Below are 16,718 nucleotides of genomic sequence, written 5' to 3'. Positions count from 1 at the left end.
AAAGCGGGCACAGGCCTTAGCAAAGATACTGGGGAGGGGTGTGGGGGAGGCAAGGGAAGTGGGGAACTGGAGGGAGCACACACGAAGCCATGCCAGAAGATGGGCCCCGCGTGCCCTGGTGCCCAGGCCTGCCACTCACCTGTCGTGTTCTTTGTCCACCAGGTGGTACCTGGCCCGGAAGGCTACCAGGTGGGCGTAGTACGCAGGCGCCGGGATGGACACGGAGCGCGTGCAGCGCACATAGGTGTGGCAGAGCTGGTAGGTGAGGACCTGCAGCTCGTCGGAGGAGAAGCGGTTGTCGTCCCAGAGGACGTGGTAGTGGGAGGGCCGACTCGTGCCCTGAAAGCAACAGCAAAGGCTCAGGACCCAGACAGAGCCTCTGGAGAGGCCACTGGGCAGGAACGCTGATGGACGAAAGGTATTAATGGCATGCTAGGGGGTGAGAAAGGCAGCAGAGCTGTGTGTGGCACATGTCCTACCTCTAAAATAAGGGCTCTATACACATAGAAAAATTATAGGAAAGGTGTAAAGCAGTAAGAAACATGGTTGTTTGGGGGGATGGTCTCATTTGTACATGTTAGGTTTTCTGCAATGCTTTATATATAAAGGCAAGAAAAATTAACCCTTTGTGATATAAAGGATGTGGAGTTTTTAATATTTGATGTAACTTTCCTAGTGAATCCCAGATTTTAGGTTCAAATCCTTTAGGGGAGGGAAGTTTAAGCCCTTGCTTACACTAAAAAATATATATATTTTAAATCAGCCTTTTGATAGAAGCCCTGTAGGACAACTAAAGTTAGGGGCAGGGTCACAGAAGCAACACCCTCCCATCCCAGATGTGAGTCTCCAGGGACAGGGACAGGGAGGTCGTGCAATGCAGACAGACCCAGGGCAGCCCCCTTGGGATGCCCAGAGATTGCATGTGAAGGGGAAGGCGTGGACATAGCCCCCTAGAGATGCCAGGCCAGCTGCCCCTCCCCCGTCCACCTGCCCCACCTTCTCCGTGCAGCTCTGGCAAGGGGCCCCGTGTCCCTCCAATCCTGACTCCTGGCACACTGTGCTCAGCTACAGATAACCCTTGGTAGCCTAGCCTCTGTGATGACCACCTCCCACCCACCTCTCCTGACGGCCTCACTCCGGTACCCGAGTAAAGTGCATGGCCCAGGGTGAGCTTGGCAAGGCTTTGGCAAGTGTACAGAGGACCTTCCAGAGACAGCCTAGACTCGGCCCAAAGGGGGCTTTCCCCTTACCTGGATGCCAGCGTGGCTGCACAGGTAGAAGTCAAACTCGGTTGGGTGGGTTATTTTCGTGTCCACGGTTGTGCCTGCTGGAATGTTTCCACTTTTCCCAACCTGTGACAACACAGGGATCTCACTAGACAAGTCCAGGTGACCCAAGTGAAGACAAAATGAAATGGGCGGCAAAGAGGACACCTCCCCCGCCACTGTTGATACTGCCCTTTCTTGGACAGAGGCTGTCCCCCTTTGAAGTCTTTAAGTTGGTTAAAGCGTTGGCTCCATGTCCTAGCATAGAGGACGTGGCCTTTACTCTTCACTGGAGAATTTGTATTTAACACTTTGGAGTTCTTCATGCCAGCAAAAGAATATTTTGACTTGATGCCATGATGGAAATTGTAACCAACACACAAATCTAAAACTAAACTGGATAATGGACATATGACGAGCTACTAGCCATGCAAAAATACACATGGTATAGCCCTGTGAGCCGCCAGATCTGTGCTAGAGTGGGAGGGCTTCCACAGAGACCATTCCAGAGGCTGGAGGGTGGGGGATTATAAAACACATCCAACTACTCAACTACACGTCTACACTCTGGGGTCAAAAAGCCACCAAAGATCCAGAAAACACCATGCAGCAGCAAAACTCCCACTCCCTGGACAATTCCCTATCCACAATTGGCTACCAAAGCCACTTAGCATTTCAAATATACACACAAAAATAGGCTCTCCAGGGCACTTCTCACACCTTCACATCAGAATACTATATATCCACGTGACAGGATGTGGTGTATTCATTTTCACTCCTTAGTGGATATCAATATGGGAATACAGTACAATCTATTCTCTGTCCTAGTGGCCGCTGGATTATGCTTCCAAAGAATGGTGCAATAAATATTCTTATACATGTACAAAAGCATGTGGGTTTCCCTATGGTAGATCCCTGGGATTACCTGTGTCCTTAGCTGGTTACATGTTGTGCTGGTTTAAAGGGATTTAGGTGCTTTAGAAAAGCTATGTTTTAATCCTAATCAATCTTATGGGAGTAACAGTTTCTTCTAATCCCTAGTCAATACTATAGGTTGGAGACTTGAATAGGTTATCTCCACAGAGATGTGACTCAATCTACTGTGGGTATTAAACTTGATTAGATGGAGGCGTGTCTCCTGTCATTCTACATGGGTCTTGGTTAGTTTACTGGAATCCTATAAGTGAAGAGACATTTTGGAGAGAGTTCCTTTTGAGGAGGAGAGGGCTGCAGAACCACGACAGAATGATGAGAGAACCACAGAGTCCATCAGCCAGCGACCCTTAGAGATAAAGAAGGGTAATGCCCTGGAGGGAGCTTCATGAAACAAGAAGCCTGGAGAGAAAGCTAGCAGGCTGTCCCATGTTCACCATGTGCCTTCCCAGTTGAGAGAGAAATGCTGAACTCATCAGCCTTTCGTGAGCAAAAGTAACTTCTTGATGGTGCCTGGGTTTGGACATTTTTATAGACTTGCTTTAATTTGGAGATTTTCACAGTCTTAGAATTGTAAACCTGTAACTTATTAAATTCCCCCTTTTGAAAGCCATTCTGTTTCTGGTATATTGCATTCTGGCAGCTAGCAAACTAAAACACATATGCTACCACTGAAGGCAAGTGAGAGCTCACTTCACAACAGTGCATTTCGTCTGTGTTGGGGATGACCTAGGTACTTCGTGTGTACCAAACTAATCCTCCCAACAGAGAGGCCAGGAAGGAAAGGGGCTGGATTAGAGCCCAGGCGGTCTGGCTCCAGAGCCTAAACTCTTAACCAGACATGGCACCCACAGCCTTGCCAACACATGGCATAATCAAGCTAACCTCACAAAAGATGTTAACAGTTTCTCCTGTTTTTCCATTCTCTGAAACACTGTATAAGATCATTTCCTGAATGTTTAGTAAAACTTGTTTTAAAAAATCTCTGGACTCACATCATAAAAGAAGCTAACTAGTTTTCCCCTTTTTTCCTGCTTTCTGTAACACTTTAAGATTATATATTCCTTAAAGGTTTGGTAAAATTTGCCCATAAAACTCTCTGGGCCTGACACCTTTTGAGGTGGGAGGCTTTTAAAACTCATTACTGGTCTTGAAGACAATTGTATAAAGATAGAACTTCTACAATGTGACTGTGCAATTGTGAAAACCTTCTGTATGATGCTCCTTTTATCCAGGGTGTGGGCAGATGAGTAAAAAAATATGGATAAAAAATAAGTTAATAATGGGGAGGGGGGCAAAGGGTAAAATAAATTGGGTAGATGGAAACACTAGTGGTCAATGAGAGGGAGGGGTAAAGGGTATGCTATGCATGAGTTTTTTTTTTTTTGTTTTTTTTTTTACTATTTTTATTTACAAATCTTTACACGCATACAGTCCATATATGGTATACAATCAATGGCTCATTATATCAACACAGTTGTGTGTTGATCATGATAATTTTTTTATTAATTAAAAAAATTTTTTTTTAAATACCAAAAAACACCAAACGCAAACATTCTTAACTTTTGATCATTCCATTCTACCTATATAATCAGTAATCCACAATATCATCACATAATTGCATATTCAGCATCATAATCATTTCTTGGAACATTTTATGCATGCGTTTTTTCCTTTGTATTTCTTTTTCTGGAGTGATGCAAATGTTCTAAAAAAAATGATCACAGTGATGAATACACAATTATGTGATGATACTGTGAGCCACTGACTGTATACCACGTATGGAATGTATGTATACAAAGATTTCTCAATAAAAATATATTTTAAAAAATGATTACTGGATTACTTTGGCATTCTATATCCTCTGAATTGTTTCTGGTAATTTCATTATTCTACAAATACCTGTTTCTTCTAAGTTTTCAAATGTATTGGCATAAAATTGATACCATTAAAATCTAAATAATGTATAATCTGTAGTTAGAGTTCCCTTTTTTGTTCATAATATTGTTGTGTTTTCTTTCTTTTCCTCATTGAGTTTTGCTAGGTTTGTATATTTTCAAAAAAGTAGATTTGACTTTAATTTTCTCTGCTGCTTTTTCCTCACCTATTCCATTATTTCTAATCTGGGATGGGGAAGAGGGGGTGTAGGTGTCACCAGGAAAAAGTTGAATCTGCAGCCCTCTCGACTCCTAGACATGGAGAGAAAGAGGCTTAAGAAGGGGAAGGCAAACCTAAGCACATGAGCTCCCGGTTCCTGAAATCTCCTCTTTCCTTTCTCCCTGGTTCTTCTGGCTTAATATTCTCATTCTCCTTTTACCACAAATACATATAAAGCTTTAATTTTACCTACATGCACTGCTTTAGCTGTATCACACAAGGTTTGACATCAAATTCTTTCCTTTTTGTTCAGTTCTTGATTATTTTGCAATCTCTGTTCTCTCTACATTTTTAAAATGAAATACACTGAGAGTCAGAAATCTCCTGAGACTTCCTTTGTGACCTGATATGAGGCTAATTTTTATAACCCTTCCATGTGAACTCAGCTGTGGTTTGCAGGATTCTATTAAATCTGGCTTGTTCATTTCACTTTTTTCAGTTTTAACTAACTTTTACCTGTTTCATCTATCAATTTCTGGCATAGGTGTGTTAAAATATCTCTTTTTGGTGACAGATTTGTCAATTTCTTCTTGGCATTCTGTTAGTGTTTGCTTTACTTTTAAAATTTTTTTATTTTTCTTTACATATTTTTTGGTCATGTTGTTAGATACAGCCAAGCGCATAATTGTATCATCTTGGGGGAGTATTCCTTTTATGGTGACAAAGTATCTCTCCTCACTTATTAACTCTACTTCATTTAATGCCTTTTATCTTAGGCAGCTATCTTGATGTTCTGCAGTTTTAGAACAATGTATCTAAATGTGATTTGTTTTTATTTATCCTTAGGAACATGGAATGCACTTTTTATTTTAACACTTCCATGGCTTTATTTAAAACAAATTGCACAAAAGTATTAACTTCAAAGTTTTTAAGGAGAGCTACTTTAAAATTTTAAGCCAACATACATACTGCCACACAAAGAGCATTAGAAGAGGACCAAAGACCTCCACAAACTATTAAACCCACCCTCACTAACTTGCATGAAACCACCACCTTTACAAAGCGAACTGAATTTTAGAAGTTATCTGGAGGCAGTTGCTTTCAAACCAAAGAACTCTATTTTTGATTGTACATTAAGATGATTGATATGAAAGTCAATATACTGATTAAACTTTTTAAAAAATAAGCATTTTATAATCTGGCATACTATGCAAGTAAAATGTGTATGGACAAAAATGGGGCATTTCAATTGTTAAAAGAAATAAAATGTTGTCTTTTTTAGATTCCAATCCCTCCAATGAACTGAAGCCAAGAATTTAATTTCAGTCAGTTACACAACTTTTTTAGTTTCTCTCCACAAATAACTTTTTTTTAACTTGTTTTATTGTACAGTATAACATATATACAAAGTAATAGTTTTCAAAGCCCTCTTTCAAAGCCTTTCTTTTTTTTTCATTTATTCTTTCATTTATTTATTAAAAAAATAAAGAAACAAAATAAAACATACATAATCAGTAATTCACAATATCATCACTTAGTTGCATATTCATCATTTCTTAGAATATTTGCATTAATTCAGAAAAAGAAATAAAAAGACAATAGAAAAAGAAATAAAACGAACACAGGAAAGAAAAAAAAAAAGATAATACCTACCATACCCCTTACCCCTTGCTTTCATTGATCACTAGCATTTAAACTAAATTTATTTTAGCATTTGTTCCCCCTATTATTTATTTTTATTCCATATGTTCTACTCCTTTGTTGACAAGGTAGATAAAAGGAGCATCAGACAGGAGGTTTTCACAATCACACAGTCACATTGTAACAGCTACATCATTATTCAATCATCTTCAAGAATCATGGCTACTGGAACACAGCTCTACATTTTCAGGTCCACAAATAACTTTTTGAAGATAATCGTATGATGATATGGCTGTCGCAGTGTGACTGTGTGGTTGTGAGAAACTTGTGTCTGATGCTCATTTTGTCTACCTTATTGATGGACAAGTAAAATGTATGGATTAAAAATAAATAAATAATAGAGGGAATAAATGTTAAAATAAATTTAGTAGATCGAAATGCTGGTGATCGGTGAAGGGGAGGAGTAAGGGGTATGGTATGTATGAATTTTTTTGTCTTCTCTTTATTGCTTTTTCTGAATTGATGCAGATGTTCTAAGAAATGATCATGACGATGAACATACAACTATGTGATGATAGTGTGAGTGGAATGACCGTATGATAAGAATGTCTGTGTTTGTATCATAAATAAATTTTTAAAACCCCCCAACATATTACCTTTTTTTTTTTTTTTTTTTGCATGGGCAGGTTGTGGAAATCAAACCCGGGTCTCTGGCATGGTGGGCAAGAATTCTGCCAATGAGCCACAGTTGCACTGCCCATATTACATTTTAAAGAAAAAATAAATAAATAGTACTATATAATTCAGTAATTTAGTGTGTCCCAGTATTTAAGCATAACTTCAATTGATTTGTTGATACCAACTTAAAAAACACTTACAAATATTCTAAACGAAGGGAAAAAATTTAGAAAGCTAGGTAGAGCCTCCATGACTAAAAGGAAGATGATGTACTTTGTCTATTCATTATAATTTATTTAGTAGCCATACAAGGAGCATATACACGCACACTTACACTTATCCCAAATATTTTCTATTTTTAGTAGACATCTATTTGAAAACAAATCTTAATTTTAATATTGGTTTAGTTTCAAATACTTTTCCAACTGATTTTTATATTCCAACTAAATGCTGTAATATCTGGTAATGCTGTATAACTATAGGAAGAATAATTGAAAATTAAAATACTTTGCAAGGTAGTATCCAAATAATTTGAAAGTCAGTTTAAAGATATTGACTTGAATGTGTCATTAATTATCAGATAGCTTCCAAATAGCCTCCCCTGCTGCTTCTTCTTCATCCTACCAATACAGGCTACACACATTGTCAGCTGAGAGACACTTATATTAAGCACAACCTGTTGCATAAACCTGTATGGATACTAAATAATATTTGTATCTGAGAAAATACTCAATTTCTTTCAGTTGGCTGTTTAAAACTGAGAGGTCTGAAAAAGTGGTTGTGATATAAGGCTAAAGGTTTTCCTGGGTATCTACAAATCATTCAATTTTTTATTTCATTTTTTTTTTTTAAGTTAGAGGTGGGAAGTGAAACAGGAAAGGAAGGTCATCATAAAGAAACTGCTGAGAAGAAAAAGAATGCACACCTAAAAACAAAACAAAGTAAACTCCTGGCATGTCATGATCTGCAACTTGAAGAAAAAAGGGCTCACCTGCATGTCTCTGAATTTAGTAGAAGCAATTTTTCCTTCAAAAATCAAATCCTTTCAGTCACCCAGCTTAACACCTTTACAATTCTGCCTGTACTCTTCACATTACATATGTGACAGAAAGTACCCAAAATCTCTTAGCCAAAAAAAGCTTATTTTTGCCTTTGAACTAAAGGTTTCTGAGTTGTCTCTAAAAAACTCCAACATCACTCAAGAGACTATTGCCATCTCATATAAAGCCTACTGTAGTATCAACTACTTTATAAATAACTTTAAAACCCTATGAATGAAATGCACCATAAAACCTGTTTAAAAGCTATCATGTTTTAATTATGGGCAGCAAATGACTAATACAGTGAACCTGAATTAGAAAAATCAAGATTCCAAATAACTGCTGAGGAATTCCACAAGGGGGGTGGTCAATGAAAATTTTTATCCACATACAATATGAATGATAAAAAGGCAAAGTAGTAAAACCACGCTTTTCCTATTAAAAACTTGCACTTTATCTGCGTTCGGGATAGCTACTGCATGTGAAGAAATAAATATGATGGGATCGCGCTAGTGGGAGCCCCAGAACAGCAGGGAGTCTCGCCTCAGAATGACCCGGGCATCTTCCTCCTCTCCGCCACCCTCAGCCTCTCCTTTCCTCTTGGCCCCTCGAGGACCTTCCCCCTCCGCTCCTTCTTCAACACAGCCATCAGCCTTTTCATCCTGAACTCCTTCTTTCATTAAGGAGGAGAGGCCCACCCCCACTCCCCTCTCCCCCTCTGAGCCTGCTCCAGCTGCACCCTCACCGCTCTATTCACCTTCATCTTCCTCTCTATCCTCCCCCTCCTCAGAGTCTGCTGTTTCCTTACCCTTGTGATCAAAACCATCTCAGTGTGTGATTTGCCGCAGTTGTTTAAAAATGCTATCTCTGTAATCTTCCAGGTTTGAGATCCCACAGTGAAACATGTCAAGACTTCAAATTTTTAAAATTTTGCAAAGCCTCTTATGCTGTGCCAAGATCTTTGATTTGATTACCACTCAGACTGAGGGGGTTAAAATTTGGACATGTCTCTGCCAGGACTTCTAAGCCTCCAGAAACTATACTAAGTTTCAACTTTCAAAGTTTATTTAAGCTGAGAAGACAGGCCACTGAACTGAGTTGCACATTAGCCACACTCAGAAATAGCATCCGGTGCCTCCACCTGCCCACTGGCTCGCTGGCAACTGTCCAGGACTAGCTCTGCTGCCTCCTCCAGAGCTCAGCTCCTTAACCCAGGTCCATCACCGTCTTCATCTCCATGTCCTCCTCCTCTTCTGCCTCTACTCTCCTCCTCCTCTCTCTCCTTCCTGTCTTTCCCACTAGCCCCCAGTGCTAAATTTAAAAAGATGTGGAAATGAACAAAAAGAAACAGAAAGACAATGCCCACCACCAACAGACAGGTGTGGGGAAGAAAGAAGAGAACAGCAAATGGAGGCCAAGGAGTTGGAACTTCAACTTGGCTCCTCCGCCCCTCCTTCCAGGCAGCCCCTTCCCCTTCTGTGGCTGCTCATGGAATGTGCTTTTAACCTGAGAACTTCTTTCTTCAATTGTGGAGAATTCCTAGTTGCTACATTTACAAATCTTACCCCCTCCCCCTTATCGGTATTCTCTTATTCTGGAATTTCCATGAGATGTCATCAAGTAGAGCTTCTTGACACCCACCATCTCTTCACTCATCTTTCCATGCTTGACTCCAGGCTGCTGAATGAGCCCCTCAGGCCACCCTCGATCCCTTGGGGGGCACTGAAGGTTTGCTCTGTTCTACAAGTTCTTCATAATGACACAGTCCACTGGCATCCTGCCTGGTTCTGCAGAGCCACCACTTCTGGCAATTTCTGCTTTCCTGCCCCTTTTGCATAAATGACATCTCACACCTGGGCCTCTCCCAAGCCTATGGGATCTAAGCTAAAACCTCATCAAACTGTTGGTGGTGCTTCTCCGCCATCTAAGGCTGGGTCTTTACAAATACCCCCACCCCAGCACTTCCCCTGGACCTCAGCTCAAAGCTACAGCAGGCACACTATGGGGTGGCTCAGAGTGGAGGCTGAGTGGTGAGGGACCGCTCCCCTGATCTGCCCTGTGCCCAGCAGCTACAGGCCAAGGGGCAGTGAAGTCCCGCCCGCTGCCCCTTGCACCGGAGACTCACCCGTTCGTTCTTATCAGTACAGAAGAGCCTCGTGTGGTGTCTCTTCTGTACAACTATGAAAGTAATCCCTGGCTGGTAATCTTTTTCTAGCTTAATACATGCCTCTCGGATGGCCAGTAATTCATGGTGGAGAACCTAAGAAAAAAGAGAAGGGGGGAGAAAAAGCATTTTTAGAGATTACCTTTTCTGGGACTCCTGTTACCTTAGAATTAAATTCCTTAATAATACATATCGCTTAACAAATACTTGTGGCTAAATTTTCTAGTTCTGCTAGCTTTTTATTAGCTGTGTGACTGCCTTTGTGAGCAGATTTGACCATCTACAAAATGAAGCTATTAATATCCACGCTTCGTGCTTAAATGGCTTAAATTAGATAATGCATGAAACAGGTTGGCATAGGACCTGGAAAGTTCTAAGTCCTTAATGAATACTCACAGCAGTCACGAGGCACTTGGGGAGACAGACACATGAGCAAACCAGTTCAGCAACCATTCACTAAGCTTGGGTATTTATACTCAGGAGGAGGGAGAGGATCCAGTGGAAAGGTGGGAGAACGAGGATTAGAATTCAGGTCCAACCCTCAGTAGCTGCGTGTCCACATAATCTCCCTGATCCTCAGTCTTTTCACTTTTAAAAGTTCAATGAGAAGATTAAAAGTAATGTGTGAAGCATGTGGTACCTAAGTGCCAGGAGATCTAGGCTAGGGAGGTCAGGCCAGTTTCAGTTCTCACCACAATCCTCACAGGTAAATGGGTACATAACGTATTGGGTGTGATAAAGGTGATGGTAGAGACCACAGTCCTACTCGGCATTTGTTACTATAGCTCAAGAACACGTCTTGGGTTCTGGGCTCTGAACTCCAGCTGTAGTGATTCTGGAAGGCCCCGAGTACATGGCCAGGTGATAACAGAACAAGGCTCAGCTCCTTCTCCCCAACAGGGATGAGAGTAATACAGGATCCAAGGGTTTGGGGCTCAGGAGAGGGAAAAACATTCCTAACTGGAGGGAACCCAGAAATTTTTATATAGGAAGTTTACACAGGCAGGTGGAACTGCTTGGACTTGGGACCCAAGTGCCAGCCAGGCTCCTGCAGAGGCTCAGCATTACAGAGCCCCGCCAGGGACTGCCACCCATTCAAGGAACATCAAATCCATTCTTCTCCTGAGCGGCTGTGGGCTTCAGGACAGGCTACTGCTGTTTCAGCTAGAAAGGCAGGCGCTTTTATGCTCTGCCTGGCGTGACTGAGGCCGATGACAGCTGGGGCCTCTGAAACACCCCCAGCATAGTTAGCAAGACTGACCTCCCAAGTGGGGGGGCCTCCTTCATCACCAGGATGCACCCCATCTCTTTTTCTAGCTTCCCTATACCTCCCAATCGACCATCTGCTGAGGCCGTGGGGAGAGGCAGGGGTGGAGTTAGCCCTGGCCAATGCGGAGCAACATCCCAGGGCATCCACCTCCCGAGTCCCAGATGAGGAGGACAGCTAACTGCCCAAGGTCACCCTGACCTGAGGCTTTCAACTCACACTCAAGCGCTGTCATCCAAAGACAGCAGCAATGAAACTCCTCCTCCTCCCTCAGTCCTGCTGCAGGGCTCCCCCCACTTCCAGACAGCCACCCACCACCTCTGCAGACAGGGAGCCTCCCAAACAAAACGATGCCCTCCCTCCTCCAACGGCTCACAGCCCACAAGACAAAGCCCCGGCTCACAGCCCACAAGACAAAGCCCCAACTCGGGGTACAGGCAGAGCCTCCTCTCCTGAACCTCCCCCACAGCCCTTCCAATCCCCTGTGCACTCCCCCTTCCTCTTCGCGCCCCGCCCACCGTCGTCTGCCCAACCCCCAGGTGCCCCTGGCTAAGTCCCAGGCGCAGTCTCCCCCGCAGCCACCTTCTGCGGTCAGGGTGAGAATCAGGAGCAGGGAGACTGGCCGCAGCACCCACCCACCTGCTGGAACTGCCCTTCCGAGACGCCGTCGCGGTAGAAGATGATGCGGGTGGGCTTGAAGCGTGTGGACTTGTAGAACTGGATGAGGAGCTCGCGGACCATGGCGGCCAGGTCCTGGATGATTTCCTGCCGGTGCTGCTGGACCCGCACGGTCGCACAGTAGCGGTTGGGGTGGGCGTCCATGCTGCCCACAACCTGTCGGCAGAGGCAGGCAGGGCTCGTCAAGAGTCGCGAATGCTTGCGCTGCCAAGGCGCTGCAGCAGGGGGACTGCAGAAGGAGCCTCATGAGGGGCCGCAGGAGGGGCTGCAGGGGAGCTGCAGGGGGATCTGAAGGGCCATGAAGCTCGTCCCTGCCAAGAGCTCCAACCTGGCTGGTGAAGGCTTGTTCATTAATTTTTTCTTTTTTTTTTTTCACATGGGCAGGCACCTGGAATTGAACCCAGGTCTTCAGCATGGCAGGTGAGAATTCTACCTGCTGAACCACCTTTACACCACCCTCGTTCATTAATTTTTTTTTTTTTTTTTTTTTTTTTTTTTAAAGACAGAAGGAAGGAAGGATAGAAGGAAGGAAGGAAGGAAGAAAGGGAAACATTTTTAAACATTTTCTTGTTTTATTGTATTTTGTTTTTCCGTTTTTTGTTACATGGGCTGGGGCCGGGAATCGAACCGAGGTCCTCCGGCATAGCAGGCAAGCACTTTGCCCGCTGAGCCACCGCGGCCCGCCCGTTCATTAATTTTTTAAAAACGTTTCATGAGGTGGAAAAAACAAATAATGCCCATGTCACTAAAAAATAAAAATATTAGTAGACACCTGCCCTCTTTCTTTGGAAATCCTTACAGAACAACTTTTTACTCAGTTACTTCTCCCCCTTATCCTACCTTGGGCTATTGTTTGTCTCTCAATCCAAGAGAAAAAGAAATAGGCTCTTAAATGTTTCTAGTAGGCATAAACATAAACAGAAGTCTGTTCCTACTGATTGAGAATCATGGGGATACAGGATAAACAAACAGATTTCTCTGTTCCTGAAGGTTTGAAAATTAGTCTGGGCCTCCTTAGAGCCAAATATATGGTTATGTAGCTATCTACAAATTTATTTGTGTAGAAAAACAAAACAGGGACTAGACGGCAGGAGGATGTGAAGAAATGAGAACTGAGAAAGAGGAGTGCTGGGCCCCCAAGACGTGGGAAAGCCTCAAAGGGAATCCTCTCCCAGCCTCACCTCTCCTCTGCCACCCAGGACAAAACAACGCCCAGGCCACCAGGCTGTGCTGTTCTTCACAGGTCCAGTGTGGAAAGGGCTGACAAACTCCCCTCAAGGTCAAGGCCGCTGTGGTCACCAGGCCCGGCAGCAGGATTTACTAAGGGGTTGCTGATTTGATAGAGTTTGAACAGCTGTCCCACATGGGTTTCCTGTCTGCAGGGCCCGCTGTGGGCTCCCTCGTGCCCTGGGTGAACCACCCTCCCCACATTCCCTTCAGCCTCTTCAAATCACATCAGCCTCTGCTGAGCACCTCAGCATGCTGGGACCGTGCTGGCTGCTTAAACACACGGGCACAGGACTATGGCAGGAGGGCGATACGGTTAATTTCCTCATTTTACAGGCCAGGAAGCTGTGGTTCAGTTCAATTGCCCTAGGTAAAGAGCAGAAAATACAGCTCCAGCCTGTGCAGCTCAGGCTTGCAATCCATGTCACTGCTTCCCATGCAGCACCTGGCCTCCCAAGGTCCAGGGCCCTGAGCCAGTCGCCGGCTCGTTGGGCCCCAGGGAACAGGGCCTTGCTTTGTTCCAGTCTGCCCTGCACCTCCCTGGCTCCTGAGCAGCTACAGGTATGATTCCCCACAGAGCCAGGGATGAGACTGGGGCAGGGCAGGGCTTCTGTCAGGCAGCCCTGTGCTTCTCTCTGGAGGTGCTTCTGCTCCCCAGACGCGACTGATCCCTGCCAGGAGGCCAGAGGATGGCAGAAGCAGAAGGCATCCATGTGGGTGGGCACTGCTGGCTTCCTATGAATGTCTGAAGGCACAATGGCTCCAGGCAGTCTGCAGCCAACGCACAACTTATCCTGACATTTTGGTTCCCTCCGTCTCGGTACCTCGGCTGCACAACACTGCAGTTTCCCCTAAGTGCAATCTGGAGGAACACCCTTTGCTCTCTGCACTACACATTTTAAAATCTGCACTAACCCGAGGGCATGGTTCCACTGGGTCTTTTTGAACCAAGGGCCTCAGCAACAATGATCACTGCCAAGAGTGATTATCACCAAGAACAATCAGCGCCGGGCGCTGAGCAGATGAGGGTGACGCGCAGGCACCTTCTAAGTAAGGGGAGAGCAGGCCAGGTGTGAAGGACATACACCAGCATGGCAAAAATACCCACAAAGTTAAAACAAGGAAAAATACTGTTTGAAGCCAGTTCAAATATTTGTGTAAAGACACAATTAACAACATCAGGTCCCTCCATGAGACTGAACAGGGACTGTGCTACGGATCGGCTCATGCCCCCACAAAGACCCTCAAGTCCTAACCCCTATCCTGCAGGTTCGCATCCACATGTAAATAGGACCTTTACTGGGGGGGGGGGGGGGGGGGGGGGGGGGGCGGGGGGGGTCCAGTATGCACTGAACCAGAGTCTTTCCCATGGAAGGCAAGCATTCTAATGCTGAACCACAGGCGCTCCCCACACAGGACCTTTACAGATGCCGTTAAGGTGAGGTGAAAGTTAAGGTGAAACGCTGCTGGAGCCCTTCTAAGCAGAGAAACTGAACACAATGGTAGTAAGGCAGGCGGGGGGCGGGGGCAGCCAGCCTCCTGGCACAGGCTGAGGGGTTGCTGGCTAGCAGCACCAGAACGAGACAGACTTTAGGGGAAGCACGCCCTGGCCTCACCTTAAGTTTGGACTTCTAGCCTCCAAAACCTGAGATGATAAATCCCTGTGGCTGAAGCCAACTAGTCTGCGCAATACTTCACCCTGGCAGACTAAGCAGAGTATAAAAGGAAAGACAGACCTTTAACTCTAGACTGTTCAATTTGTTCATGTTTAGCGTTTTATAATAAAACCAGAATATATTTAAAATGGGCCCATAACACCCACCAGGGAACATGCCGCAGCATCCACCCCAGTGGGCTGGAAGTCACCAAGGTGAGACCTGAGCAGCAGGTGAGGCTGTGCAGAGCGTAAGCACCTCACAGTGGGCTTTCCACACGGATCTGCCCAGGCTGACGTGACCTGGGCAGTGCCAACCCGCGCAATGCTTACTGCTTCTCGAACACCTTCTGTGCCATCCTCAATGACCCCCCAACACCCCTCATCCATGAGACCCTGACCTCGCCAACTGCAGGTTAGTAAACCTCAGTGCTTTTCAGCAAGAGACCGCGCCCCTTGCCCTGCAGCCTTCACCCACACACATGGCCCCCGGGTGCCCCCAGGTGCCTACTGGAAAGAGCTACATGTCCCCCGCAGGGCAAAGTACCACCAGCAGGAGAGCCCAGAGGAAAGCGTTGCACTCACAGCAGCAATCGAAGGCTTCTTCCCATCCCCGGCCGGGGGGTGCGTGACATCTGCCCCCAGAAAGATGACAGGCTGCTGGAACACGGGGGGCCTGCGGAGGAAAGTGGGAGCCTGTGAGCCGTAGCGCAGGGGTCTCTGGTATCACAAAGGGCCGCTGCTATTTTTCTGCTGTTGACTCTGTATTGGGGTTATCTTTTTAAAAAGGTCTTTATCTTCCAATGAAGCATACAGAGATCTTTACAGATAACACGATATTAGGGCTCTGAAATAACCCTGTGGGATAAGGAGGTAGGTTTATGAAATAAGAGAGCTATTGAGGTTAGGGGACATGAATGTAGGGGTTCTATATCCTCTATCTTCACATGTGCTAAAAAAACCCAAAAAACAAAAAAAAAAGGAATAATACTTGCCACTCACTTTTGACCTGCCACTCCAGTCTAACCCTGGGTCTCCCACCCCCGGCACTGCAGGGGATCAGGCAGCACCATGGCCTCGCCCTCTCCAGTGCTGACAACCCTCAGACCTTGGCACATGTTCCCAGGGAGACAGAACCGCCCACAGCTCAGAAGCCCTGCGCTGACTTTTCCCCTCAAATATTTTAAAGGTTAGTAGTATTCAGTGCCATTTTTCTGAAGAGGCAGCACATGTGGGGGCTGGGAATGGGGAGTCATTTAATGGGTACAGAGATTTGGTTTGGCATGATGAAAAAGTTCTGAAGGCACACAGCAGAGATGGTTTCACACCACAGTGAACGCAATTAATGCCACTGAAGCAGGTACACTTAAAAATGTGCGGGTCACAGAGTGATTTGAACAGTGAGTAAAAAATTATTTGCAAAGTCCCCTTGGGGGAATGGTGAGAAAGGGGGAAAATTTAACTTCCCCAAGTAGAAAATTCTTGATATTCTCATAAGCACTGGGGACAACCAAGGCAATCGGCTGAGTCCCCAGTCTTGGGGTTTGTTCATATGAAGCTTGACCTCACAAAGGATAGGCCAAGCCTACTTAAAATCAGGCCTAAGAGTCACCCCCAAGAGAACCTCTTTTGTTGCTCACATGTGGCCTCTCTCTCCAGCCAACTCAACAAGCAAACTCACTGCTCTCTCCCTCTCTACGTGGGACATGACTCCCAGGGGTGTGGACCATCCTGGCAACATGGGACAGAAATCCTAGAATGAGCTGAGACTCAGCATCAAGGGATTGAGAAAACCTTCTTGATCAAAAGGGCGAAGAGTGAAATGAGACAAAATAAAGTGTCAATGGCTGAGAGATTCCAGAGTCAAGAGGTTATCCTAGAGATTATTCTTACGCATTTAAGTAGACATCACCTTGTTATTCAAGATGTAATGGAGAGGCTGGAGGAACTGCCTGAAAATGTAGAGCTGTGTTCCAGTAGCCATGTTTCTTGAAGATGATTGTATAATGATATAGCTTTCACAATGTGATTGAGTGATTGTGAAAACCTTGTGTCAGATGCTCCTTTCATCTAC

At 44.9% G+C, this 16,718-nt stretch overlaps 1 protein-coding gene and 1 pseudogene across 6 annotated transcripts in view; both read right to left on the bottom strand.

Moving 5' to 3' along the window:
• The window catches only part of AGO2 (argonaute RISC catalytic component 2), a 134,015-nt gene that overhangs the window by 907 nt on the left and 116,390 nt on the right, over positions 1–16,718 (bottom strand). For all 6 annotated transcript variants that reach the window (XM_077166705.1, XM_077166704.1, XM_077166706.1 and 3 more), the window contains 5 exons: positions 15,230–15,320; positions 11,725–11,919; positions 9,780–9,914; positions 1,251–1,352; positions 140–339 (listed from right to left, as the gene is read on the bottom strand). In XM_077166705.1, coding sequence (XP_077022820.1) covers positions 140–339; positions 1,251–1,352; positions 9,780–9,914; positions 11,725–11,919; positions 15,230–15,320 — 723 coding nt within the window. The remainder of the gene's footprint in view (positions 1–139; positions 340–1,250; positions 1,353–9,779; positions 9,915–11,724; positions 11,920–15,229; positions 15,321–16,718) is intronic.
• Positions 6,020–9,772, bottom strand: LOC143688590 (acidic leucine-rich nuclear phosphoprotein 32 family member E pseudogene; annotated as a pseudogene).

The sequence above is a fragment of the Tamandua tetradactyla genome, chromosome 6 (assembly GCF_023851605.1).
Source record: "Tamandua tetradactyla isolate mTamTet1 chromosome 6, mTamTet1.pri, whole genome shotgun sequence".
NCBI lineage: Eukaryota > Metazoa > Chordata > Mammalia > Pilosa > Myrmecophagidae > Tamandua > Tamandua tetradactyla.
This window is presented reverse-complemented; position numbering and strand designations above follow the sequence as displayed.